Genomic DNA, 27,417 nt, shown 5'->3' with positions numbered 1-27,417 from the left:
CCATGTTTTGCATATTAAATGATCCTAATACAAATATTACACTTGGGGAGGACATGCTGAGATGTACAGACATACCTGAGAACAAGCTGCAGCATGACGTCTTCACAGTTCAGAGACAGAAGAGTCCTGAAGAGGCTCAACGAAACCATACAGAGCTGCAACACACACATAAGGAAACTTGTTTTTTTTGTGATTGTCTTATTTTTGCAATTTTCCAAAAATCATAAAAACAAATCATAAATGCACAAAAAAATGTGACATTTTTAACTTTTCCTCTCATTTTTCAGGTGTATTTCAGTAATAAAACATTTCCCAGGCCACATGGGTTTCCTGTGTTCAGTGGTACCGTCGTATTTAAATGTTACTGTGTGAGCGATGAACAAAACTACAAAAAGACTGAAGTTGTCAAAAAGCACAGCTTTCCTTTCAAGCTGAAATCTTTACTTTCTGTTAAGTTTCCATTGTTGCTTTCTACGACAAAATGTTTTTAATTTTTAGATTATCTGCACATTTCACTGCGGATTGTTTTAGCGACCACAGACAACGTACAATACAGCATGCATAGATGCAGGAGACATGACATTTCTCTCCACGTTTGTTCTGAAAAACCAGATACTTCTATATACTGCTGGAATCACTTTCAATCAATTTTTGTTCTCAGCCCACGCACTACCCACACAATGGAGTTCATACAAGGGCCTTCACACACACACACACACACACACACACACACACACACACACACACACACACACACACACACACACACACACACACACACACACACACACACACACACACCTTGAATTGCTGCTGATGCGTGTGAGTAATGTGTCCAGGATGGTGTCGTTGTCGTGGCGATGCAGCAGGAAGAAGCGCAGGAAGGTTTTGAGGAGCGACGTCTCTGACACGCTGCGCAGGAAAAGGTCCAGGTAGGCGGTGCTGGCAATCATCTCATCCACCGACGACTACAAACACACACACACACACACACACACACACACAGCGGGATTTGTATAAAAACTGCAAAAGAGGGCAGTACGATAACTGTCCTATGACTAAGATGAAGTCTAAGATTAAAAACCGACAATGAAACAATTTCTTCAAATTTTCTTCATCATTTTTTGCTTTGATTCACAATCTGACTCATCTGTTGAAGAAACTACCAAGTTAACAATTGTTCCCCCGCTAATTCACTTCAGATACACAATAAATAATGTCTTCCACTAACTCAAGAGCAGCCATAAACAAGTGGTCAATTTCCATCTGTGTGGTCCACCATATCCTGTTTTACTTACAGGATCAGTTTATCCAAATCACAAAAAAAAAAAACCTGACTGGTATCTGGCCGTGCATAGTTTGGGGTCCACAAAGCCTTGCAAAAAAAGAACCATGGAAACTATTTTCTAACATGAAAATAGTTTGAAAGTAAACTGGTGACAGGGAGGTCCGTGATAACCCGTCCCTTTCGTACTGTACCTTATGCAGCGCGGGGCCCATGACGGGTACGAGGAAGCCGTTGTGGAGGTAGTCCAGGAGCTGGGAGCGGACCAGGGGATGAGCAACCTGCACCACGGCATTGCAGAACTCCAGAGAGTTCATGAACAGCACGAGCGATGAGACGCCCATCCAGTCCTCCCGCCGCAGGGCGTGCCAGTCGTCTCCTCGGACCTCAATCTTTCTCGGCAGAGAGGAGTAGAGAGCGCTGAGGCCCGTCGCCAACACCTGAGAAGGCAACAGAGAGGCTTTAGATGAGACAGCTGTGGGTCAGTAGGTGGTTGAGGTGTCGGACAGCCCTCAGGTAAAAATGTGGGAGTATCCTTAACGCACAATGGGCCTCATTCACCAATATCTTCCGAAGTTTTCTCTTAAACAGGTTCTTAAGAAAGTCCCTAAGAAACGTCTACGTCGGATTCATGACGTGTTCTTAAACAGCACAATTGTTCGCACCTGTGTTCTTAGGATTGATGAATCCCACGTCTTCGTAACTGAAAGCCAGTTGTTCCTAATTAACATAAGATAACGCCCACAAATTCCCATATAAGGACATGACGCTTCCTGTGCACCTCCTGCGAAGCGGGAGACTGCGTTAGAGATGGTTGGAGTCGCAGAGGACTTGTACATTGCAGTGGTGGAGGAAGTACTGAATCTCCGTACTTAATTAAAAGTACAAATAACCAGAGACATATTTACTTTAGTAAAAGTAGAAAATGTCACTACCACAAACAAGGCCTGGCTTTTAAAAGAAGTTCCTATCCTAACCAGCATCAAACGGAAATGTGTTAAATCGGAATGCGGTTGCTTTTATTCATGGATGTATTTTAAGACGGTTTTATTTTCTTTAATCATGCAAGTAAGTAAATAAAGTGTGTGAAGCCGTGAAAATGGGGAGGAAATGTCAAGAGGTCCAGCCAAATAAATATGATATGAACGCGTCTTACGCAGCCTGGCGGGGGAGTAAACAACGCTGTGGAGAGAAAAAGATGCCAACTAGGATTTAAAAACGGGAATAATAAAAAACAAACATTTTCATTTTCACTTTTGCCGGAGGCTGAATTACCGAGGGTCAGCGGCGCTGTGCCCGGGCTCTGGAGCACCGGTGCCGGCTTGGATCGGCGGTGTCCCATATATATCTACGGCAACCAAACTTCACTGGTGAGACAAACGTGTGATGGTCAGGAAGAAGTTTTGGCGGGGGGGAAAAGTGAAAGGAAAATGTAACGGAACGTTGTAGAAATTTTGTGGAGTAGAAAGTATAGATAATTGCTGCAAAATGTAACAAAGTAAAAGTCAAAAGTAGGCTATGCACTATTGAGTCTACTTAAGTAAAGTACAGTAACGAAGAATTTGTACTTTGTTACATTCCACCACTGCATTTTGGCCATATAAATAGCATGATCAATCACCAAATAATGTTTTTTTTTTTTTTGCATACTATGATGTTTTTTTCAACAAATGATCAGAAATACATTACAGTACAATACTATCATTGTAAACAACTGTAGAATGAAATAAAATGCAGTAACCAATTATTTGGAGCAAATTGTCATCACTCAAATGTGCGTAAGAGTGCTTTTCAGTGTTAGTGTAGATTTTGTTCTTAGCCAAGAACAAATCCAAGTTGAGAAAACATTAGTGAATGCCAATATCTTCGTAAAAAGTGTGCAAGTGGGGTCTAAGAACACATTTCTTCGTAAGAACGGTTGGTGAATGAGGCCCAATGTTTTTTATGTTGATTAGCAGATTGATGCAATATAATGAATAATTAAATTATCCAATATTTTATATTTTTAAGGCAGCACGGTGGCTCAGTGGTTAGCATTTCTGCCTCACAGCAAGAAGGTTCTGGGTTCGAGTCCAGGTCGTTCCGGGCCTTTCTGTGTGGAGTTTGCATGTTCTCCCCGTGTTTGCGTGGGTTCCCTCTGGGTGCTTTGGTTTCTTACCACCATAAAGACACGCATACTAGGACTACAGTTGAAATTTAGCCGACTGGCTAACACTGGCGCATTCACAGAAATGTTGATTAATGTGCATTGTCCTAATCAAATAAACTTACTTATAGACCAAATGATTAATCAATTAATAAATTAAAAAATAATGAATAATCAGCAAATTTGCAGCCGTATAATAAGTCCAATAGATCATATGGTCTAGAAACAAACAACCCTTACCTTCCCTGTTTTAGTCCCAGAGATGGCATGTTTATAATGTACATAATACTTTGCAGTGTTCTCTTGTACAGTACAGGCCAAAAGTTTGGACACACCTTCTCATTCAATGTGTTTCTTTATTTTCATGACTATTTACATTGTAGATTCTCACTGAAGGCATCAAAACTATGAATGAACACATATGGAATTATGTAGTTTACAAAAAAGTGTGAAATAATTGAAAACCTGTCTTATATTTTAGATTCCTCAAAGTAGCCACCCTTTGCTTTTTTTGATAACTCTGCAAACCCTTGGTGTTCTCTCAATGAGCTTAAAAAAAAAAAATATAAGACAGGTTTTCAGTTATTTCACACTTTTTTGTTAAGTACATAATTCCATGTGTTCATTCATAGTTTTGATGCCTTCAGTGAGAATCTACAATGTAAATAGTCATGAAAATAAAAAGGAAACGCATTGAATGAGAAGGTGTGTCCAAACTTTTGGCCTGTACTGTATCTTGGCTGAAACACATTTTGTTTTCATAACACCACTAATGACCCTACAGAAATGTACAACAGCTCACTTAACCTAGTGCAGTCTTAAGAAATGAGTTTGATAAGCACAATGACCTTCCAGTATGTACAGACATGCTGGAAATGTCACAGATAAAAAGCCACATACTGTAAGCCCTAATGTAGATTATTAATGTATACTGGGTTATCACCATATCACTTTCGCATATCCTTCGGCTTACTTACACCACACGTTTGTGCCAGCTTTGTAATGCCTACTTAATCTGCACTTTAAGTAGCCTTTATGTAGCATATTGTATTCTGTATCCCTGTATTGTATTGAATGTGAAACTGTATGTTGTCTCGCATGCTTACACTTTTCTTAGCCAGGGCGCCGTTGCAAATGAGACCCTGTTCTCAACGGCCTACCTGGTTAAATAAATAAAAAGATACATGGGAGGAAAGAGGAGTGGGTTTGTGATGAGCACTGCTTACGGTACCACACAGTAAGAGGGCTTTTACAGTCGTCACAGAATCTATTGCTACATCCACAAATGTCAAACAAAGTTGATTAATGTGAGCATGCACAGGCAGAAAATAGTGAGCCTCGGGCAGGGAGGAGCATTCGGTCCTTGATGCCACCTCCACTGGTCCCGCTAGCCTGTAAGTAGGTCAGACTGAAGCTGCTGGAAGGAGGACGAGCAGAGAATAGCTGAGCTAGCTCTTTGAATACCAGAGTGAACAGGCAGAGGAAAGCAGTACTGACCATAGCATTAAACTATGGTATACAGCCACACTCATCACGCAACGCTGTCCTAATGCCGTTTTAAAGCTAAAGGGTTGCTCGGATGCTGTAATTTCAGACCAGATTTTGGCTGCAAAGACTGGATTCAGAACGATGGTCCTGACGTTAGAATGTGTCCACACAAACGTGCGCCTCGCACTGAGTCACTTTCAACATTAAATCCAGCAAGTTAGTACAGCCTTTTTTAGTACGAAATACATTTTAAAGTGCAATCAGCAAAGTATGGCTCTTTAGTAACACCTAGTGGCAGCAGGTAGAAACTACAACAACACAGGCAGAAACAGCTTCAACCTTCTATATCTGTTTTGATCATTTACAGACTAAATGAAAATGTCCAAACAGTGTTTTTTTCTATTTTATCTGAAAGTAGAATTTTATTGATTGAAATAATCATGGTTCATTTAAACGCGATCACAAATACATGGAAAACCATCATCTACATTTTTTTATTTTTTTTTTGGTACCTGCTACATCAACTGCTATGTTCCATCATCAAGTTTCAGTTCAACTCTTTGATTAGCTGTCGCGGTAGATTAGCAGAAAAAAGTAGTGGTTAGAGATTATTGATTTGGTGGTGTTGAGTGAGGTGGTTATTTTTTTAAATGCCTACTTAAAGGAACACGCCGACTTATTGGTACTTTAGCTTATTCACTGTAACCCCCAGAGTTAGACAAGTCGATACATACACCCTTCTCATCTCTGTGTGTGCTGCAACGCTGTCTGAAACCCCCAGCATTAGCTTAGCCTAGCACAGATCCTGCAGGTAACTGGTTCCAACTATCCTACTGCTCTGAATAAGGCCAACATGTTCCTATTTACATGTTGTGATTTGTATAATCACAGCGTGTACAAATAACACAGTCACATGAGACACAACCGTCTTGTAACTGTATATAAACTGGGAACTATATTCTCAGAAAGGGCGAAGCACTGCTACTTGGGCGGAGTGATATGCTTGCAGCACCTGAGAAGCCCAGAGCAGCTTTGCCTTTCTGAGACTATAGAAAGGCCCCCCCTGTGACTATACAAATCACAACATGTAAATAGGAACATGTTGGCGTTATTTTGTCACTTATTCGGAGCAGTAGGCTAGTTGGAACCAGTTACCTCCAGGATCTGTGTCAGGCTAAGCTAATGCTGGGGGTGTCAGACAGCATTACAGCACGCACGGAGATGAGAAGGGTATGTATCGACTTGTCTAATTCTGGGGGTTACAGTGAATAAGCTAAAGTCCCAATAAGTCGGCGTGTTCCTTTAAAGCTTTCTAAGTTGAGGCAGATCTGATAGGATGTAGATAAGGATGAACGGTCTGTCAGAGTGCACAGTCACGTCCTTCCCCTTCCATTATCACACACAATCACTGATGCATTAGAAACACAGACATACACACAGACACACATTATAAGCTGTCCTCAACTATCACATCATTAAAGAGTAGGTCATATATGTGTATATAATATGGATGGCCCTTTTCTGTAAGAGCCAAAGTGACCATAAATAATAGAGCCGAGTTTGATATTATGCATAGTCATGTGAATTACTGTTAAGTCAGTTACGGTAAGAGTAAAAAAAAAAAAAAAAAAGAAGATTTTTGACAGGTTCTACATTTTCAAATGCATCACTTTGAAAGAAGCTCAGTAGGATTTTAACTTGTGGATGGAACTAAACTTGACAGGATATTGAAGATTTTAATAAACCATCAAACCCAAATAAATGGATCTCTGCCCTACTCTGAGTTATTAACAATTGAAAAAGATAATTAATAAATGCCTGAATATGAGTCAAGACACTCTACTTTGCTTGATTTTTTTCCTTCTTTTTTACAGCTATCAAAAATATGCCAAAATACCAAAACCAGGTTGAAAATAATGTAGCAATATGACAAGTTGTGCTGGTTTTTAAAACAAATGGACAAAAACCTTGAACATCAATTTCTGTGGCCATGGTATATTGGAATTATCCTTTAACTTTACTTCAAATTCACAAACTGACAAAATAACTACAACATACTGTATATACTGTAATTAAGTGCCTGGAAATAGTTACAGCCAAATCAAGTTTTTCGTAGAGTCCAATACCAGCCACAATGTGTCAACAGTCAGAGCCTCAACAGCAACAGGCAGGAAGAAAACCTTTATTACTGTATAAGCAAAACACAAGATGCCCAGACACAGGTCCAAATGTATCACTTTCGGTAACTACATCCTCTACTAAAACCCCAGTTAAAGTCTAAAAAAAACTTTTTCCCAAATTTTCCATAACAAACATGTTTTAATGAGCACCATCACTCACTGGGCAGAAGTAGGAGTTCTCAGCGATGTAACGCGCCACAGCCTCGTGGCTGGCCGAGGCCGCCATGACCAGCAGCAGTGCGTCTCGGGCCTGCTGTCCGATGGCTCCGTCCCGGTGGATGAACGGCACCAGGAGGGAGAAGATCAGCAGATTGGTGGAGCCCTGCTGAGCCGGTGCCGCCCGAAACAACATCTCTAGAACCACGGGCTGCCGGGCCATGGACACACAGATCTGGTGTGGATTCACAGAGTCCCAATTATAAACAGTAATATTACACGGCTTGGTTGAACACGACGGCATTCTGCGGTCTGCTAATTCTCCCCTTAAGTGTTCTATTGGAATTGCTGCCGTTTGTAGGTCTCAATAATCCCACAGTCTGTTTTCACCTTTAGTTTATGTTTTGCAAATATAGCTAGAAGGGCAAAAACCAATAACTTCTTATGTAGATTGTAGGTAACAATATACACAATAGAGCAGTATAAAGACTGTAGGTGAATGTACCTGATTGAGCAGCAGTACCAGGCTGTTTTCCAGGGCTAACGGACAACCAAGTTCTGGGTCAGCGCAAGCTCCCAGCAGCCTCAGCAGGGGGTGAAGGACGGCTGTGTGCTGCAGCAGAGGCTGCTGGGACTGGCCGATGAGCATCTCAAACAGTTTGAGCAGCGCCCCCTGGCTGTCTGGGTCCAAGCCGCGGCGGAGGTGCCACTGAACCAGGCCCGCCAGAATATTCTGAGTGACCACCAGCTCCAGTATGGGGCCCATGGGTGCCACGCCGGGGGCACCCTCTGGGCTCTCAGCAGGCCGCTCTTCTGCCAGCAGACATAACATCTGGTCGGTGTGATTCCTCACTGCCGTCAGGTCATCGCTGGAGGATGAAGGCTCCTGCTGCTCCAACACCCAAGAGACCTGAATAAAGGAACAGTGTTTTAGTGTAATGTTTAACTCTTAACATTGCTGCTGTCCTTGTATGAGGAGTTAAGAAGTAACTAAAGGGTGGCCTCATTACATTTCAATTCAGTTCTTTTAACATTAACATTTTTTTTAAATGTAGGTTATTATATAAAAGTTTACTTTAATATTTCTTTAATTTAAATTAATTTACTAAGATCTAAATATGTTGACAGATAATATAAATGCAATAAAAAGTAATTACTGGCACTGCAACAGTTATTTTCTGAAGATCAAATGCAACAAAATTGCATAATTGTGGTGTGGAAAACAAACGACAAATGAGAGGTTTTCGCAACAACAATTTATCAAAGGGTCGACCAGTCAGCATGACTACAGCAATTATGAATGTACAGAGCTGCAGACAGCTTGTGCAGATAAAAGATGTGCTTCTTTGTGTTTGTGCAGCTTGAAGTTTGCGATGAATGTTGCACAACACATTTGTGTTTGCAAAAACACACTCTCCCACAAAACCACTTGTTTTTATTTTGTCATATCCACTTACATGTAACTGGATTATCGACACATATACCTCCATCCTCCCCCTTACAAACTAGGAAAACATGGAGGATTGATATTTCAAAAATATATATACACTGGGCGCTCCACTTTCCTTCCACCAAAACACATGCAGGTTAGGTACAGTACTAGGAATCATTTAGTGACATGTAGGAGTACTTTAACATCTTGTGGATATGTTGCAATTTAGTTGCAACATATCCACCTATTAAGTCTGAGCAAATTACACACACACAAATAAATATCACTCAGATGTCTAATATTGCGTATGAGGAAACTCAACAGTCAGGTAGTGGCAAGGCTCTGTAACCTATACAACATTCAGTCAGTGATTGGCCATAAGCCAGTCACACTGTTCCAGTAGACTGACTGACCACTCCCATTAGCACTGGCCCAGCTAACTGAATGTGTGAACATCCACACTTGGTGTCTGGACAGATTATCATTCACTAAAACATGATGATTATCATTTACTGTTAACCAAAAGTGAACATTTACTTTTGTATCTGCACAAAGCAAAACTAAACATGCAAAAAAAAAAAGAAAAGAAAAAAAGTCAACCATTGTAAGTGACTGATGAGTGTGGGGTGTAACAGATTTAGTTCTGAAATGATTAGCCATCAGTTTAGAAACGGAAAGTTTAGTCATTTATCAAACAACAATATTTGCTGGTTCTCAGATAGATGGATGTTAGCCTTTTCTCTGTTTTATATAATTGGAAACCGAATCTTTGGACTGTTGGTTGGAGAAAACGAGCACTTTAAATAAGTCAGCTTGAGGTCTGGGAAATGTCAAATGTTTCACTGTTTTCTGCCTTAACAGGGTGAACCAGGGGACACTGTGGGCCCCTCCTCAGACACAAACGAGACAACTTGAGCCCAGTTTTTTTAGCCTATATTTTGTTCACATTTTGGCACCATGGCCGAACTAGCTTTTAGCAGTTCCTGTTTACAATGTACCCATGGACGTACAGACAACCATCACCGGATTATTTTGACACTGAAGAGAACTGAAAAAAACGTGAAGATTTTTAGGCAAGTTCTGGAGTTATAAGGAGACAGTTTTTCCGTGATTTCTGAGTGGATTTTTTGGATGTTTATTTTCCATAACATCCGATACAGTATAATGATAGCCTCAGAAAGTTTAAGTCACACTGAATCCTAAATTTTTTTATCATGTCTGTGTGTTCAGAAGTGACTGAGTGATGACTCAGAGAAGAAGGAGTGAGAAATGGACAACTCACCCAGAGGAGGTGCGGTTTGGATAATATTGTATCTTGTGACTTGTTTAAAAATCTTTCTACTTGATGGTAACCGTGAGCATAGCAGAGATGCTGTCTCCACATCTCAACCATTAAGTTGGTGAGTAAAAAAAATTATTCAGCAAACCAGTGGTGTAGGCAGAAATAGTATTTTGGGCGGGCCAGTACAAAAGTGAGTGGGCCATTTTCAAAAAGACGTAGCAAAAAGGACAAACAGCAACAATTTTACCTTCCAACATAACGCATTACAACAGCAATAGCAGTACTGTCTACAACATGCTCAACCAACAAAGCTCAGTCTAAAAAGTTTTTACACAACAATATAGACAAAAACCTGTCAATTTTAACCTATTCAAGGCTAAAATATATTTGCACCGACAGAACCAGCAGCATTGGCTCTGCACAGCACTGTTATAAAATTAACCATTTTATTGCACTAAGTGGCAACTAAACATGAACCCAAACAGAAGAGAAGGCGTTTGCATACTCCATGACATAGAATAGCCTACATCAGACAGAAATCGCACATGTAACATATCCTTTGTGCATTCATAACAGCGTTGTTGCTTCAGGACTATGGTCAGATCATGAGCAGCAAATGCGCTACCAGCAGTAAAAGAAAATCAAAGAAGGAAAAACTTCCAGCCAAGAATTGTTTGAATTATGAAAGATATAATGAAAAGCGGCCAGCAAAGCACCAAATCTTAGACAGTGTATCGAGTCTACGGCAGGGACAGGATCAAAGAAAACTAATAACTATGTCACTCACAGATAAGTCATCTTCTTATTTAATGTGGGCAAAACACAAATGCGTTTCAGCTAGAAGCCATCATCAGTGTTTAGGATTTCTTACTAAATAGGAAGGTTACTAGGTTACTTAAATAATAACGCAAGAAGCCATGCAGCACTCAAACGAACTCCTCTCTCGCTGAAGGGCTGTCAGCTCCGCTGGGGAAATGGCTGCACATGCTGCAGAAAAGCTCGTCCTTATTTCCACTGGATTCCATCCAAGAAAACTGTCCATACCACTCTAAAGAGAAGCCATTGTTGTTGCGGTAACTTTTAACAGTACATTGCTTAACACATCCATGGTACATTGTCCAAAAAGCCAGCTAGCTAACGTTAGCTGCTGAAGGCAGCCCGGAGAGTCTGCCTGTTGTTACCATAGCAACCACCCACGTTCCGAAGGCTTCCTATTGGTTTGATCATTATTTTATGGTTTAAAAGGTCCCATAGCATGAAACTTTCACTTTATGAGGTTTTTTAACATTAATATGAGTTCCCCCAGCCTGCCTATGGTCCCCAGTGGCTAGAAATGGTGATAGGTGTAAACCGAGCCCTGGGTATCCTGCTCTGCCTTTGAGAAAATGAAAGCTCAGATGGGCTGATCTGGAATCTTCTCCTTATGAGGTCATAAGGAGCAAGGTTACCTCCCCTTTCTCTGCTTTGCCCGCCCAGAGAATTTGGCCCGCCCATGAGAAAGAGAGAGACATCATGGCTTTCAAATGAGCAAAGTGGCAGTTGGTCAAGGCCACACCCCCCTCCTGTATTTGAAAAAAATGCGGCCCCTGCATAAATATGCAGACTTTGGCTGACTATGCACTGAATTATGTGATCGCATAATCGCATTTTTCTGGAGGGACTGACTAAGGAAAGCTCATTGTGGGACTGGCTATAGTGGCTGTAATTCTGCACCAAGACTGAATTTTGGGAAATAGACTTCAGATACAGTATTAGGGGACCACCAAGGTCTATATAAAAGCATCCAAAGAGCACCATGTCATGGGACCTTTAAGCCGTTTCGTTTTAAATCAGAAGAGAAGACACATTAAACACACACACAACTAGTTCTGTTACCATTTCTTTTCTTTTTACATACATTTGAATATTTTTCACAACTAAACGTATTTTGATCAAACTTGGCTGGACGGGCCAGTGAGTAAAGTGGGCGGGCCAGTGCCGCCCTGGCCCATTACTGACTACGCCCCTGCAGCAAACTAATATCCAGGTTGTGAAAAATTGTGTCAAAATTCCCAAGAGAGGGGCGTTTGTAGCTCACCTGTCTCCAGTGGTTCTCAAACACCATGAGGCAGGTCTCCGGGTCAGCAGTGCAGGGGCTGGAGGGGGCGGCGCTCCGTCCAGACCGATTCCCCGGAGCCCGCGGGTTCAACCTGCTCAGCCAGCTCATTCTGGATCCGGTGAGAGGCAGGTCAAAGGTCACAAGAACTTAAATATCAGAGAAGGAGTTCCAGTAAAAAAGAAAAGAAAGAAAAAAAAAAGGTTGAAGTATTGGAGCAACAGAAGGCAAAAAGAAATGAAGGGGGAAGAAAAAGGAAAAGATGAGGGTGGGAGGAGGAGAGGAGGACAGGGTGAAGGGGGAGGGGGAGTGTTTCCAAACAGAGAGGAGGGGAAGGAGGTCTGCTGCGAATGCGCTGTCACAGCCAGTCAGTGTACATCTAGGAAAAGCCCGCTGCTGCTTCAGAATCGGTGCGACCCTGTCCGCCCTGTAGACCCTGTCATCCAGTCTGAAGCCAACACCACTCCATAGCCAGTCAGGACGGCCACTCTGCTCTGCGTAAACAACCACAAAACATATTAGCATGTAAACCTGCGGGCACAAACTAGAACGCATTTTCACAACCTTTTAAACCTTGATAAGTTAAAATATGGAATTGTGTTTTTTTCAAAGTGTATATTAGGCTACTTGAATATGTTCCTGTATGTCCCTAAAGCCTACATAAGTGGCCTGAAGTTTATACTTGTGCGCTGGTGTGTGCGTCAATCTCTTTAAGAGAATAGCAGGGCCGGCGTGTGTGTGTGTGCGTGTGTGTGTGATAGAGCGAGTGAGAGAGTGACGGCGATTAGGTTCGGAGCAAGTAGAGACTCTAGAGTCATAGTGAGAGAAACAAAGTGTCTCCCCTGTGCTTTCTGACCACGTGGGAAAGCTGTAGCAGGAAAACTTAACCCTCTCCCTGATTTCATGTTGTTTATGGAGAAGGAGAATCAGAAAATGAGTAGGGGGAAATGCAACGCTAAGCGTAGTTACATTTCTCGAGAGGTGCACGTCAGGCTCAGTGTAGGGTCCGTATCGCCACGTACTTACGTACGTAGCCACGGCATATGTAGATTTAACGCAGAAGCATAAATCACGCTTTAGTTTGGTGTAATAGCCTTTTTTTTATTCATGGTAGTCACTGTGTATGTTTCAGTGGGTCACACTTGGCTAAAACTGATGGGAATCCAGACCAGTCTGAGCTAGTGCAGTGTTTTAGCTTACACTAATGCGTGTCTGACACCCACCACTTCATCAAAAGTCTGAAAATGTATTATTCATGCCAGCAGTCCAGGTGGGAAACATGACCAAAATATTTAATCACAGTAGATTTAGTTTTGCATCGTGATATCCAAATAGACCTAATGAAAACATTTTCTTAAAACTTCGCTAACCAGATGGAAATGTCTGTTTTGGCTAATCCAGTTATACATAATTGACATTTAACTTTCTGTTAAATCGAGATACATAGATGCAAAGAAAATGCAGTCAGGTATTTCCATAAGGCATTAATTTGCAAAACAGCAACATGGAATGGTCTCATACAGCCAGATATATTAAAGTGATGTAGTGTATATCAAAACTCCCATTCATTCAGAAATCATTTCATTTATGCTGAAGAGCATCTGTGTTTTTTCCGTGTTTTCCTAAACAAACAGCCTTTACAGTATGTTGTTACCAGGGAAACCATTTTGTCCTTCTGTGGAAAAGCTACATCCAGTCCACCTTCTGCTGAACATGGGAGAAATGGTCTGTCCTCTATTATGCATGCCCATTTCAAGCATTTTCCTTGCATCAAAGTTAACGACAGATTGATCATTAAAGATTATAAACTTACAAGATGCATGCTTTCCTTGAATGATTTTTTTTGCCCCATAACCATATTAATATACAGTGTGTTATCAAAAATATTTCTGCCCACTCAAAATTGCAACTCCAACTTTTTTTCAAAAAAAACTGGCTAAAAAATAAGGAAGGTTAAACTTAGGGCTGGATATTGTTAAAAGATTTTCGATAACGGTACCAATACCAATACTGTGAATTCGATACTTTTTTTGACACCAATTTTTATATTTTTTAATATTTAAAAAAAAAGAAATTACAACATTACACATTAGCTTATCTTTTTATATATTTTTCAGCTCCTACTACGTGAGCCCAGTCTCTGTGTAAAACATAGGGTTTTTCCTGGGTGTCTCGTAAAACGTTAGACAGCCAATCACAAACATTATTAGATCTTGGTAGAAGCATGCTTATTGGCTTATTGACGCTGATGAGATTTACTCCTTAGGTATTGAAATTGGGTATTGAATGACGAGGCATTTTTTGATATTTTATAGGAAATTCGGTCGGTGCCTAAAAATTATTGAATTCGGTACCCAGTCCTAGTTAAACTAAAGTTTCGCACAATTGAAAGGCTTCGCTGCTCAACATGCAAGACACTTTAAATCAAAGCATAATCCTTTCTTGTATCAACTAAAAAGGTTGAGGCTAACAAATGCTAATCTCAAGTAAGAAAACATAAAACAGTGCCCAGATCTCCCAACAGATCTTAGTAGTTTTTATTTGACAATATGAGATAATTAACATGGTCAAAGCTAAATTGTATGCCAAGTATGTTCTCTGGAACTCTGTTGATAAACCATGTGGTTGAACAGTTTTGCATGTCATCGCAAGTGAAAAAACATAAAAGAGGAAACAGCCACAGTGAACTGATGAAGAGTTTCAGTTTGGGCTCAAACTGGCTACAACACATACTTTTTAATTAGGGATCGACCGATATGGACTTTTTAGTGCAGATACCGAATTTTTTCCATCAGCCTTAGTCAATGACCGATACGGGCTGCCGATTTTCTTTAGCCGATATTTGGAGCCGATACTGCTTTTGCTCCCTCAATAAAAATGTAAACCCTGCCACACTGGATTTGTTTTCAGAATCTGTTCTGCCATTTCTTTAAAGATAATAAACAAAAACACAGATCAGTGTCACTTCTGCAATCATCTTACATTCATATCACCCAAATGATGTGTGCAATGTGCATCATATGGATGGATGCACTGCATATGGTTAACTGTGCAAGGGTAAAAGGCTTTCATCAACATCTACAACACAGCCTTGATGATGCATTGCTTTCTGACATATAAGACAGATATAATCAGGTCATCAGAAAATGTCCTTTGTCAACACATTTAAATAATTTAAGAAAACAACAAACCTGAAAAGTAGCCATTGAAATAAAGTGCTTGATTTGTAATTTAAGCCTGGCAGGCTTCCAGCACCAGCACTCTGCTAGTGGGGCAGGGTCTGCAGCGTCTTCAGCAACACAGCGCTGCCTGTGGACGCCTGTCTGTAAATAATGCCAGGAAAAAACTATCGGCAAACGCAGCAGCCACGTATCGGCACGCAAATATCGGCCCGCCGATAAAATCGGTCTATCGCTAATTTAAAGCAAAGCATAATCTTTTCTTGTATCAACTAAAAAGGTTGAGTATAACAAATGCTGATCTCAAGTAAGAAAACATAAAACAGTGCCCAGATCTTAGTAGTTTTTATTTGAGAATATGAGATAACTAACATGGTCAGAGATAAATTGTATGCAAAGTATGTTCTCTGTAAGTCTGTAGTTTTGCATGTCATCGCAAGTGAAAAAAAGATAAAAGAGGAAGCAGCCACAGTGAACTGATGAAGAATTTCAGTTTGGGCTCAAACTGGCTACAACACATACTTTTTAATCAGTCAATTCAGCTGTTAAAAACACCTGCAAGTATTGAATCAATGTCCAAGATAAGCACAAATCCTCATGCTGTACCTTTGTGCACTGCTAGAGCCTCTCTCTATGTGTTTATATGTGTTTAAGTAACAGGGTTACTGTCGACTCCCTGCAGTAACCCGATTACTTCAACATTATGTAAACTTGAAACGGATTCCTTTAACTGGGGAAATGTATTATGGAAATAGGCTGTCAAAAGTATCTTTGAGTATCAAATACTAACGGGTTATGGTTGATAAACATTCATTGTTTTTCCATAGCATAGCTAGAGATGCTACTTCTGCCATCACATCCTGAAAAGCTCCACAAATATTTGCTGGAAGTATTATATTTAGTAATTTATTGTGAGGATTATCGGGAAAGGACTGAACAGATGGATCAACATTGGAGAAGTATATTATAATGCAGTAACCCAATAACCCTTTTGATGCATTTGTTTTTTTTTAATGTGAACCAACATCTGATACCCACCTTTCCAACATGCCTATTTTATACCTAAAAGATAGATTTGCTTTGGGGAGAGAGAAGAGAAACTTGGTAATCAAAGTTAGATTTCTGCTGGAGAAACCGGATTTCCCTGTAATGCATTTAGTCCAAGGTTAATGTCACAAGCATTAGTTATTAAAGTGCTCATATTATGCTTTTTGGCTTTTCCCCTTTCCTTTATTGTGTTATATCTTTTTTGTGCACGTTATAGGTTTACAAAGTGAAAAAGCCCAAATTCCACCCCAAAAGGACTTACCATCTCCAACAGAAAACACTGTTCACCAACTGCTCCAAACAGCTCTGTTGTAGTCCAGCCTTTACTTCTGTGATGAACGTGCGTCACTTTATAACACACGTTATAATGCTCACCTAGCTGCTAGCGTGGCACTCCCTCATACTCTGCTTCTGACTGACTGGGTAGTAGTCCCTACCTAGGCACTGTGCATGTGCGACTCCCAACAAAGATGGAACATTAGTGTGATGCCTCACTCTGTAGCTAAAACAGAGAGCTCAACACACAGGGTGAAAAGAGGAGCTGCAGCAATGTGCAGTACAACAAAAATATGGTGTTTTTTGAAAATTAAACCATGTAAACCTATTCTGGTACAACCTCTAAATACAATTACCAACCTGAAAATGAGCATAATATGAGCACTTTAATGGACCTGAAAGCTATTTGTGTGAATTTGTTTGCTTTTATCTCCTGAGTGTTTGAATAAAAGATAATTGATAAGAGCCCTCTGGTAGGTCCAGAAAGGTTCAATAGGTTAATGGGTTTAATGCACACTTAGTATAGATTTTGTATTATTAATGACCACATAATGTGGACTGAAGTCACATGACTTGGACTTGGGTCAGACACGAGTAACAGATTTGATGACAAACGAATCAATAATGCACCAAGGTTTTCTTTGTTCAATTTATAATACACCAGCTGTTTTTATTCACAGCTGTTTGTGGACAGGTCTGTCCACAAACAGCGCTGAAAAAGGCAGGTCAAATTAACATCCAGGCTTCTTTAATGATTAACCAGCCCTCGGCGGGTGAGTCAAAGTTAAATCCAATCTTTTCTTTAAATGCACTAAATGAATCCATTCACAGGCATGAAAGCGGAGAGAAACTCAGTCCACAAAGAGTCGAAACAGAGAGATAGGCTATCTACAGCAAATTGACGGACTGAAAACAAGCTCAGTGAAAATACAGTCTATGATTCAGCATAATTGCAATTAAGTTAAATGCACGTCTGCCAATCTGCCTCAGCAAATTTAAAATGTGTTTAATTTCCATGTCACATGCACACACAACTATATAAAAAAGCACCCATAAAATGAGTTCAAAGTTCAACTACAGATTCCACTAAAGGGAGGCTGCCATCATAAAGACAATAGAGCTTGTCAAAGGTTAGTGGTTAAACACGCCATAACACAACTAGTCTTTACTGGTATATAATCTCACACCACAATGTCTAAAGGCCAAGATACTCTCTCACATGTTCAGACAGAAGTGGAGAAAAGCTTACTGTGACTTCTTACAACAAACTGACAGCCACACCTGCTTTCTGCAGGAATTTTCAAGGCGCTCAAAGGTTTAAAAACAGGCAGAGCTCCAAGGTGTCCTTCCCTTTCCTCACATTTTGACTTCTGTCCCTATCCGTTTTTACTGTTGAACTTCACCGATCACATCTGTGTTTGCAGAGGTAGAGGCAGGGAGCTTTCATAGCAGCAGCTGCAACAGGTATGAGCTGATACGGACTTCGACCAAATGTGCATTTTTAAGTCAGTGGCAAAGCTGATCTTAAAAACACACCAGAAAGGTGGCTACCTTTGTGCTGCTGTCTAAATGCTAAATAATTTATTTCCTGCAGCCTGTTTACTGATCTCCCGTACCAACAAATACTTACGCTCTGTAACTCTGTAACCCCCACCACTCACCAGCATGACAACCAGCTTCTCGGCCCACCTTCAAATATTGTCTCTATAAAAATAAGTGAAGTATGAAGCCTATAGCTTGCCTTTTTCTGATATGGAACTCATTGCATTATCCAAACTTATTCTGAGAGACTAGATTGCAGCATTCAAAGTTAATTTATGGTACAACTACACTCCAGACAACAACTAGAAACTTTACAAAAATATTGTCATGGCTCTACTCAGGTGGGTCACTTTTAATGAAAGATGTCAGTGACTTTACCCAAGTGAAGCAGACAAACTTCAAATGCATCAGTTATTCATTTTGTCTTAATACAAAGTAGCTTTACACAAACTTTGCCTATATTAAAAATGCAGGCCGATGCTGCAATTAGCAATGACTTTCATTATCAATTAATATGCAGCTTATTTTCTAGATTGATTGCATACTTGTTTGATACATGTCAGACAATGCCAGAGCCCAAGGTGAATATCTAAATTGCTTGTTCTATTAAAGATATTTAATGTACTGTTGTGGAGAGAAATAGCAAATATTCACGTTGGAGAAGCTGAAACCAGTTTTCTTGTATAAAAACTGATCAACTGTCCACCTTGTTGCTGATTCATTTTTGTGGATCGACAAGCCTAATCGTTTCAGCTCTCATGCGGTCTAAAATTTGCTAAATTATTCGAGCATGAAAATTCAATCTTGACCTTGCTAATAATGACAGTCTTGAGTTCAGTTTGTCAAAATACCAAAATTATGATTTAAAACAGGAGGACAGAGACTAAAAAAAAGACGAGGAGTCTGGTGAAGCATTTGTTGCTTTCCATACTTTTCAACACTACGGACACATTTCAGTCAATACTATTGATATATTGGTATCTAGCCCTACACTTGAGTGAATTGAATTAGCCAATAACTATCATAATATAACCTGTTAAATCAACTTCAGATATTCGCCTTTTGATTTTCTCAATTTGGAGGAGAGTTTAGATTACAGTTTATTGAAGGATTAAGTGCTTTTGCCACAGCTCACAAGGGTTAAAGATAACTACCAAAGCAAAGTTTCAGGGAAAACAATATCCTCTTATTTAATCAGGACGTTCACAGATTGTATCATGCAAAGTCAGCCATCAATCACTGCAGTGTTTTGGGTCATGTGCCCCCTTCAGTCTGACAATGGGGCACCTAGCTCTCAAGCCTCCACAACATTGCCTTTACACTGATGGGTTAATTAACGTTATCTAAACAGCATTTGGGATTTACACCTGATCTTGTAGTCATCATCCTGCGCCAGATCTCACATTAGCCAACCCAAGCGGCTTACGTTAGGGTCCGCCGAAAAACAACAATCAATGCATTTCAATAGCGAGATGATGTAGCAAGCTAGTTGGTAACGTTACTGCAAATATAATTAGCTAGCTATCTTAGAAATGTCACCCATGTTATGTGGCCAATTCATCAAGTTGTCTGTGCACTGTAATAGAAGGTAATACAATAGTTATTTACCTTTAATATTTGTGGGAGTCTCAACAGTTGTTGCGAGGTCCTGATTTCCACGGATACCTGCTAGCTGGTTGCTAGTAAGTTAGCGCTGGTAGGTTGCTAACGACTAGCTGCTAATGAATTCCACAATGTCAGAGCAGTAAACGGATGACCAGCGCGCAAGTAACCTGGAGACAACTGGCGAGCTAGACCATATTGAGCCGGGGAAGCTAACAAATTAACCACTCCTTCATTCGGGCAGCTGTGCATCCTGTTAGAGACAGATAAACATCCCATTCGATGATTTCTCAAACACTCTTCCCTTTCCCGCAGCCATCTTACTTTAACTCCTCCCACACGACTCCTCTGACTCACACCCACAGCGACACTGCTCCTCTCTGCTTCACCCTGCTGTCGGAAGGGTTTAAAGTGCCATAATTAAGAAGAAAACACGGTGACCCAATTCTATACCTACTGACAAATGTACATTGTGTAGTAACGGTTCTATTTTGGTCTTTACTAGGCCTACGCGAGAAACTGATTAAAAATGATAAATCAGTCCTTAAAGCAGCTCATAATGACTGAACATCATTCTTGATCCTGGAAATAGTCATTTGACAAAACAATTGTCTTTCATGGCCTTCAACCATATGGCATCTCATCAGTTTGCTTTGCTAGTTGCTAAAAATATGTTGTGACCTCAGTAGCTGACTTTGCGTAATTACGTAGTGGTCAAAATTGTAGCAACAGAGGCCAAGATACCCTGACTTTAGTCCCCCACTATGGGTCAGTCAACCTTCAAAAAAAGCTGCATCCTATTTCCAACTCAATTGTCTTTTATTAGACCTCCCCTGCCTCCTAAATGCCCAGTTCTTTAAATCCAAACCCCACACAGTCAGTTTGTAATACAAGCTTTCTGTTAAAAATTCCCCTTAACATGGCTGATCACTAACACACACACAAAAACAGATCAGTGTATGTTTTACAAATTTGATGCATGTATTTCTCTGGAAAGAAGTAAAATATGGCAAACGTTTTACTAACTCTTAACAGCTAAAACACCAATGAATTGGGACAAAGCTACGGCTAAACACCTTTAGACCAAAACAGGACTAAAACACAAGAGAATGTCTCAAGTTGTAAACCCACAGTGAGACCCCATGATGACACATGACATATTGGTTATTGTTTCAAACCTTAGAAAAAGCTCCCTCTAGAGTCACAGAAGACATCATACAGGAGGAATACTACTTGTGACAAGTACATTGAACTCCATGTGTAAAATGTGTAGTGTGCCCCTTTAAAAGTTAAACCTCTAAGCTCATTCTTGACCTTGGAAATACTACTTTGACACATTCTGTCTCTGATAAAGGGCAGTGGTGTATGCATACATATAAAACAGTTTTATATCAGTGGGTATATGCTTGAAAGCTCTGGAGGGGGGAGATAGCAAGTGAACTTTGAGATGGGATTGTTTTATCGAAATGCTGATGCTGATGTCTTTGAAACTAATAATGGGCAGTCAGACCGATCGAAAGAAAAAATCATTTCAAGTAGCTCTGGATTCAAAATTACAAAGTACAGAAGTATTATCAGCAAAACAGAAAAGTTTTAATGTGATTGAAATTAGTCAACTCAAATGAATAATGTGCAAAGAGAGCAAAATGCAAAATGGAGGGCAGAAAATGGGAATAAAAGATGCAATACTGTAAAGCTTTTCATTTAAACTGAAGTTCCACATTTCCAGGCTCACATGTAGGCTATACATTTGAGTTTTTCCAATGTTCTCATTTCAAGTTTTTAAATTTCACTTTCACAATTTCACTTTCAAATTTGTCATTTAAAGAAAAAGGGATTTTCATTTGCATATACATATTTTTTAAATGTATTTCATTTAATAATATATTTTTTTAATAAACATTTCATTTTGGCCAGATTATCCCTAATTATAAACTAATACGAATAAATAGAATCACTAAATGAAAACACCACTGTTTCTTATAATTTTCAATTTTCTCTTCTAATGTGGCGCATTTATAGTATCAACATATAGCCTACACTGCACTCTATGTTTATTGACAGTGATACATGTGCTATAGTTTGGGCTCTATACACAACATTTATTGTTTGTTGTCTCTAACAGCCACTGGGATGTGCAAAGGAAGACCTCTCTGGTTTTCTAGGCAAAGGATGAATTCCCTGAGGACGCATGACATCTGTTGTGGTTTTCTTCCATGGAGACCTGCATCACCAGGCAGTGTTCAGGTACACCTGGTTTGTTGTTATATAGGTGAACCACGTAGCCTACTTCCTGATGCATGTCAACAAGGTTGTTTGAACTATTGTCCAAGAAAGTGCAACGGTCATGCAAGATGGAACAAGATCAAACGCCATGCTCACTTAGAAAAATGTGTTAGTTTAAAAGGCCTCACTTTGGAGAATGGATAAAATAGGCAATGTTAGTATTAGAGGTAACCAATGGCAGAGACTGCTGCAGTGGCATCGGGGCGAGAAAGTGACTGAGGAAGGAGAAGATGGAGTCAAGGATAAAGGGAAACATAACACCAATCTAGGTCTGAAGTTGAACGTTAAGTAAGTAATGGATCATAATTGGATATCTGGTTTTAAGGTATTTTTGAATTAGTGTGAAGACATTTATTTATTTCTTCAGACTTAATCACTTCTGAATTGGTGAAGAACTACAGCAAGCCTCTTGGATGAGAGAATACATGTCCAGCTAATGTATAGGGAGCATTTGTATCCACAATGAGAGCTTTTTTTTTACCATTGTATATTCTTATTTTTGTATCTTAATTTGTTTTACATTTAAAAGAAGCATCTACCAAATTGCATTTTAAAGTTATAGACATATGTTTAAGACCTTATAAACAAGCAGAAGTAGGCAATATGAACAACATTAAATATTCTAATAATTACCACAGAATCTTAATGATGTACGATACTGTATGTACATGAAAGCCATAGACTGTATATGATGAAAAAAAGTTAAAATCATTTTCATCCCATTAGACAGATCAACAGATCAACACTGTAATTTAAAATTATGTTTTAGAGTATGTATTAAAAACATACCTTGACAAATGTTGGCTTATTATTCATGTAGATATGAGAACCATAAACCTCAGTCTGTATGTGACAGTTCCCCACATTTCACACTGACATCATAATGACTGATCATCCTCATTTCCCTCTCTCTACTCTTCATCATCATTTCCCGCTCAGCTGGAAAGAGTGGGTGGTTGATCCGGCAGAACAGTTTTATTATGTCTGGCTACAGGTCATGATCTTCCCCATCGTCTACAACTGGGTGATCATCATTTTGAGGTACAACAGAATATGATTATATAGAATATCAAGTAGTAAGCATTTAACATGTAATCATTTGACATCCCTGTTCTTATTGGAAATGTTTTCTCAGGACATGCTTCACTACAATTGGACTGAGCTACCTGCCTGTGTGGCTTACACTGGACTATCTGTCAGACCTCATGTATATGGTTGACATGATCATCACTGTTCACACAGGTAAATCTTTTTTAATTTTTTTTTTTTTTGAGACTTTGAAATAGAAAATAATTCTTAAAAATGAACTTTTATTTGTCAGATATGTAGTCATATGAAATGGGAAATATAAAAGAATGTCATCAGATTAGTTCTTTCTAATGAACTGAGATGGCATTTTAATTTATCAGTCGTTAGCTCCATATTAATGGGTTACTGTCGCATTCGTGTCACATTGGAGTTAAAACTGGTAAATACCATTTATGTCAACTTCCAAGTTGTAATTGAGACGTATGAAACTCAGATTTGTCTAGATCCTCCCATGTATCTGATTTGGTGCTCAATAATAAATAAGTACCTGAAAAAGCAAAGAGGCATGGCTGCCTCACATCAGCCTTTGTCGTTTGTTCAGTGTAATTTAATAACAGTCAATGGATATATTGCTATTTTGACAATGCACAGTATTTGAACCCCCACATGAGCAACTCTGCAACCAAACAATCATCTTGAGATGTCAGATGATGTGAAAGCTTGAAAAGTCATAAACATGGAACTCTTTCCCATCTTCCATTTATGATATGAAAGCAGGACTAACTCTTGCAAGTCAGATGGATTTGATATTCCTGAATAGTTAGTGACAAATTACGCTTTGACTTTATCATTCTGCCAGTGTTTGAAGTGTACTCTGAGCTTTGTTCAACCGTGTTCTTCTCTCTCCAGGTTACTTGGATCAGGGCATCCTGATCAAGGACCTAACTCACCTGTGGAAGCGCTACCTGCACTCGAAACATTTCTTATTGGATCTGGTTTCCTTGCTGCCCACCGACGTCCTCTACTTTGTCTTTGGCATCCAAACTCCGCTAGTGAGGATCAACCGCCTTCTGCGCATGCCACGACTTGACGAGGCCCTGGATCGCATAGAGACGAGAACCTCCTACCCCAACACCTTCCGCATCTCCAAGCTCATGATCTACATCTTTGTGTTGATCCACTGGAACGCCTGTTTTTACTTTGCACTGTCGAGCTACGTGGGCTGTGGAAGTGATGTTTGGGTTTATTTATTGCTTCTGGTTCTCTACCCTGATTTTAACCACAGTGGGAGACGTCCCCCAGGCACAAAGGGAAGAAGAGTACTTGTTCATGACTGCAGACCTGCTCATTGCTGTACTGGTGTTTGCATCGGTTGTTGGCAATGTTGGCGATGTCATCGTAAGCCTAAGGGACCGTGATAATGTCTTCTTCCCTAACCATGAGCTGGTACGTTTTTTAACTGAGTCTTCTTCCTGTCGGTATCTGTAACATATATAGGGCAGATAGCTATATGTGGTAATTTCATTATTTTATAGAAAATAAGGTTAATCGTGTCCTCTTTCAGGTGAAGGCTTACCTGCGTAGCCATCTCATTAGCAAGGAGCTTCATCAGCGTATCAACAACTGGTACCAGCATCTTTACATCAACAAGAAGATAATCCGAGAGAATGAAATCCTGCAACAGCTGCCCATACACTTGAGGACAGAGATCGCTGTCAGCGTTCACCTTCCCACACTCTCCAAAGTCACCATCTTCCAGAGCTGTGAGAAAAGTCTGCTGGAGGAGCTGGTGCTCAAACTAACACCTCAGGTCAGGGGGGATACAGGTGAACCTGCTACCATCAGGTTCAATACTCAATGGCTCAGTGGCATATATGTGTCATGTAGATTTGAATTCAACCCTGTTTCTTTGCCTAGTTTCTTATCTAAAAGAATTGTTTAAGGATGAGGAGGTTTCTCATGCCATTTGTCTTGCAGGTGTTCAGTCCAGGAGAGTATGTCTGCAGGAAAGGAGATGTGGGCCATGAAATGTACATCATCACAGACGGCAAACTTGCAGTTGTAGCAGATGACGGGGTCACAGAATATGCTGTGCTGAGTGAATCAAATTTCTTTGGGGAAATTAGTATCCTCAATATCAAAGGTAGGTCAAGTGTCAAGTACTTGGTCATACTGCATTTATTAATGCATGTATGTGGGGGGAAATAGGTCAATACTTGACACAATACAAAGCATTTTTTTATTGTACAAAAAAAAAAATACAGTCGGAATAGAGAGTTTGATTGGGTCAACAGTGCAAAAAGGTAGAATACTAGACTATAGATGCTTCAAGAAGACAAGCATGAGTTGGTACCAAGAGAAGAAACTTGGTGCTTTAGGACTGCAGCTCTGCAATTATGAAGTGAAGGGTCCAACACTCAATAATAAAGCAACACTTAAGTATGTCTAAAAACTGTCTAAAGCACCTGATGTAAGATTGGTCAAGACTGGAAAATTTGAAAGGTTGTAGTTGTGTTCAAATTAAAGGTCAGTCGTATGACTTGAGTGACTTGAGTCACGGAGAATGAGCATTGGAAGACCCTGTAGAAAAACAAAATGTAGATGAACATAATGAAAGGAAATTGAGTGAGGCTGTAAAGCACAGAGCTGAGAGACATAACTGTGAAATATTAATACTTAAAGGTGCCCTGCCACACAAAAACGTTTTTGCTTGTAATTTTTGAAATATGTTAGGTCCATATGTGTTTGTGTTATGTCGTGAATGTGAAAATGAACTGCTACCTCCTCTGTCAGCTCTAGCCACTGAAAAGAAATAAGCGGAGAAATCAGGCCAATTACAAAAGCTGGTCAGTCTGACATCATATTGCCTGAGCTCATTACTATTCATGAGCTTGCCCAGTCGCGCTGGTTAAAGGATGCTGATAGCCAGGCTCTCATTGGCTAGATGTTAGCCAATCAGAGTCAAGCAGCTTAGCTCGTTGAATATTAATGAGAACTGACACAAATCGAGCTGAGTCTACCTGCAAGCTTTCTATACCATGCAAGAATGGCTTGAAACAAGGTAACCAAGGCATTTTTTCCACAAAAAATGTTACAGAGTCCATGGTAAAACTTCTGGCATTACCACAAAGTAATGAAATACGTGTGGCAGGGCACCTTTAAATGTTAACACTATTGACTTTCTCATTTAAGGCAGCAAAAAGAATGTTTCCCTAATGTCCCTTTAATCTGTGAAATGGCCACGCTTTAGATAATAGAACATGAGTTGGAAACATCATGATATATTTTTATTTTTTTAAATCTCACTGAAATTTTCAAGAAATTACAACATGTTACCTTTTAGGTAACAAGTCAGGCAATCGTCGCACTGCCAACATCCGAAGCATTGGCTACTCTGACCTGTTCAGCTTGTCCAAAGAAGACCTGACAGACGTGCTATCCGAGTTCCCTGCAGCCAAACGTCACCTGGAGGAGAAAGGCAGACAGATCCTCACCAAGATGGGCATGTTGGAGGAGACCGGGGAGCAAGAGGAGGCGGAGGCAGAGAAAGTTGAAACCAAGATAAGCAGGCTGGAGAGCAACTTGGAAATCCTGCAAACAAAACTAGCTCGCCTTATGCTGGAATTAGAGTCGTCTAATCAAAAGGCGCAGGCCAGGATGGAGCAGCTGGAGTGGGAGGTGGCAACACTGGAGACTCAGCTGCCAGAAGACGAGATGGAAGGAGAACAGGGAAGAGGTGAAGGGGTGGGCGGGGAGGTTGGATGGGAGCGAGAAGAGGCAGAGGGGGAGGAAGAAGAGGGTTCAGATGTAAAGGTAAAAAAACAAGGACAGGGAGAAGATGGTAATGATGTGACCAAAGAGGGAGATGGGGAGAGCACTAAAAGTACAAAGGAAGATGTAGAAGGGATGGTGGAGGGAGATAAATCTGTGCTGAAAGACCCGGATAATCAGGAAAATAAAAAAGAAGACAATGAAGGTAAAAAGAGAGAGAAAGGAGATGACAGACCTGGGAAAGGAGATGGAGCGGAAATTGAACCTGAAGATGAGAAAGAAGAGAAAAGTGGAGAGAGAGAATCTGAAGAGGGGAGAGAAAGGGCTGAAGAAAAGACAGGGGAGAAAGGTGAAGGGCAGAAAAAATAACAATGAAAAAGCAAAATAACTGAAAAGGAGAATGATTAAAATGTAATTGTGTATTTTCATTTGTAGGCATTTATCGGTTTTATATTAATAAAAATATTGAAAACTTTAACATCTCATTGATACACTTTCTGCAATACAACTTTGTACCCCAAGGTGACAGCATTGTATTCCCCATGCAGTGTAGATAAATGTGTGTATCATCCAAAACAGGTGTTGAAACGAGACCTACATGACAGATTAACTTTTCATTTA

At 40.1% G+C, this 27,417-nt stretch overlaps 2 protein-coding genes across 2 annotated transcripts in view; one reads left to right on the top strand and one right to left on the bottom strand.

Annotated features, from left to right (window-relative positions):
- fhip1b (FHF complex subunit HOOK interacting protein 1B) overlaps positions 1-20,074 on the bottom strand; it is a 27,916-nt gene extending 7,842 nt beyond the window's left edge. Inside the window, exons 1-7 of the mRNA XM_039818466.1 lie at positions 19,717-20,074; positions 12,047-12,558; positions 7,761-8,165; positions 7,260-7,490; positions 1,480-1,725; positions 802-968; positions 76-156 (exon numbers count right to left, since the gene is read on the bottom strand). Of these exons, the coding sequence (XP_039674400.1) occupies positions 76-156; positions 802-968; positions 1,480-1,725; positions 7,260-7,490; positions 7,761-8,165; positions 12,047-12,175 (1,259 nt within the window). The 5' untranslated portion in view covers positions 12,176-12,558; positions 19,717-20,074. The remainder of the gene's footprint in view (positions 1-75; positions 157-801; positions 969-1,479; positions 1,726-7,259; positions 7,491-7,760; positions 8,166-12,046; positions 12,559-19,716) is intronic.
- Positions 19,560-27,349, top strand: cnga4 (cyclic nucleotide gated channel subunit alpha 4). Its single transcript, XM_039818316.1, is given in 10 exon segments — positions 19,560-19,696; positions 21,836-21,957; positions 22,936-23,037; positions 23,132-23,238; positions 23,935-24,271; positions 24,273-24,471; positions 24,590-24,835; positions 25,003-25,168; positions 26,369-26,908; positions 27,345-27,349. Coding segments are annotated over 9 exon segments (1,758 nt in total). The 5' UTR covers positions 19,560-19,696; positions 21,836-21,901.
- Positions 27,350-27,417: the final 68 nt, after the last annotated feature.

The sequence above is a fragment of the Perca fluviatilis genome, chromosome 12 (genome assembly GCF_010015445.1).
Source record: "Perca fluviatilis chromosome 12, GENO_Pfluv_1.0, whole genome shotgun sequence".
NCBI lineage: Eukaryota > Metazoa > Chordata > Actinopteri > Perciformes > Percidae > Perca > Perca fluviatilis.
Note: the sequence above shows the minus strand (reverse complement) of the source record. Positions and strands in the feature narration are given on the sequence as shown.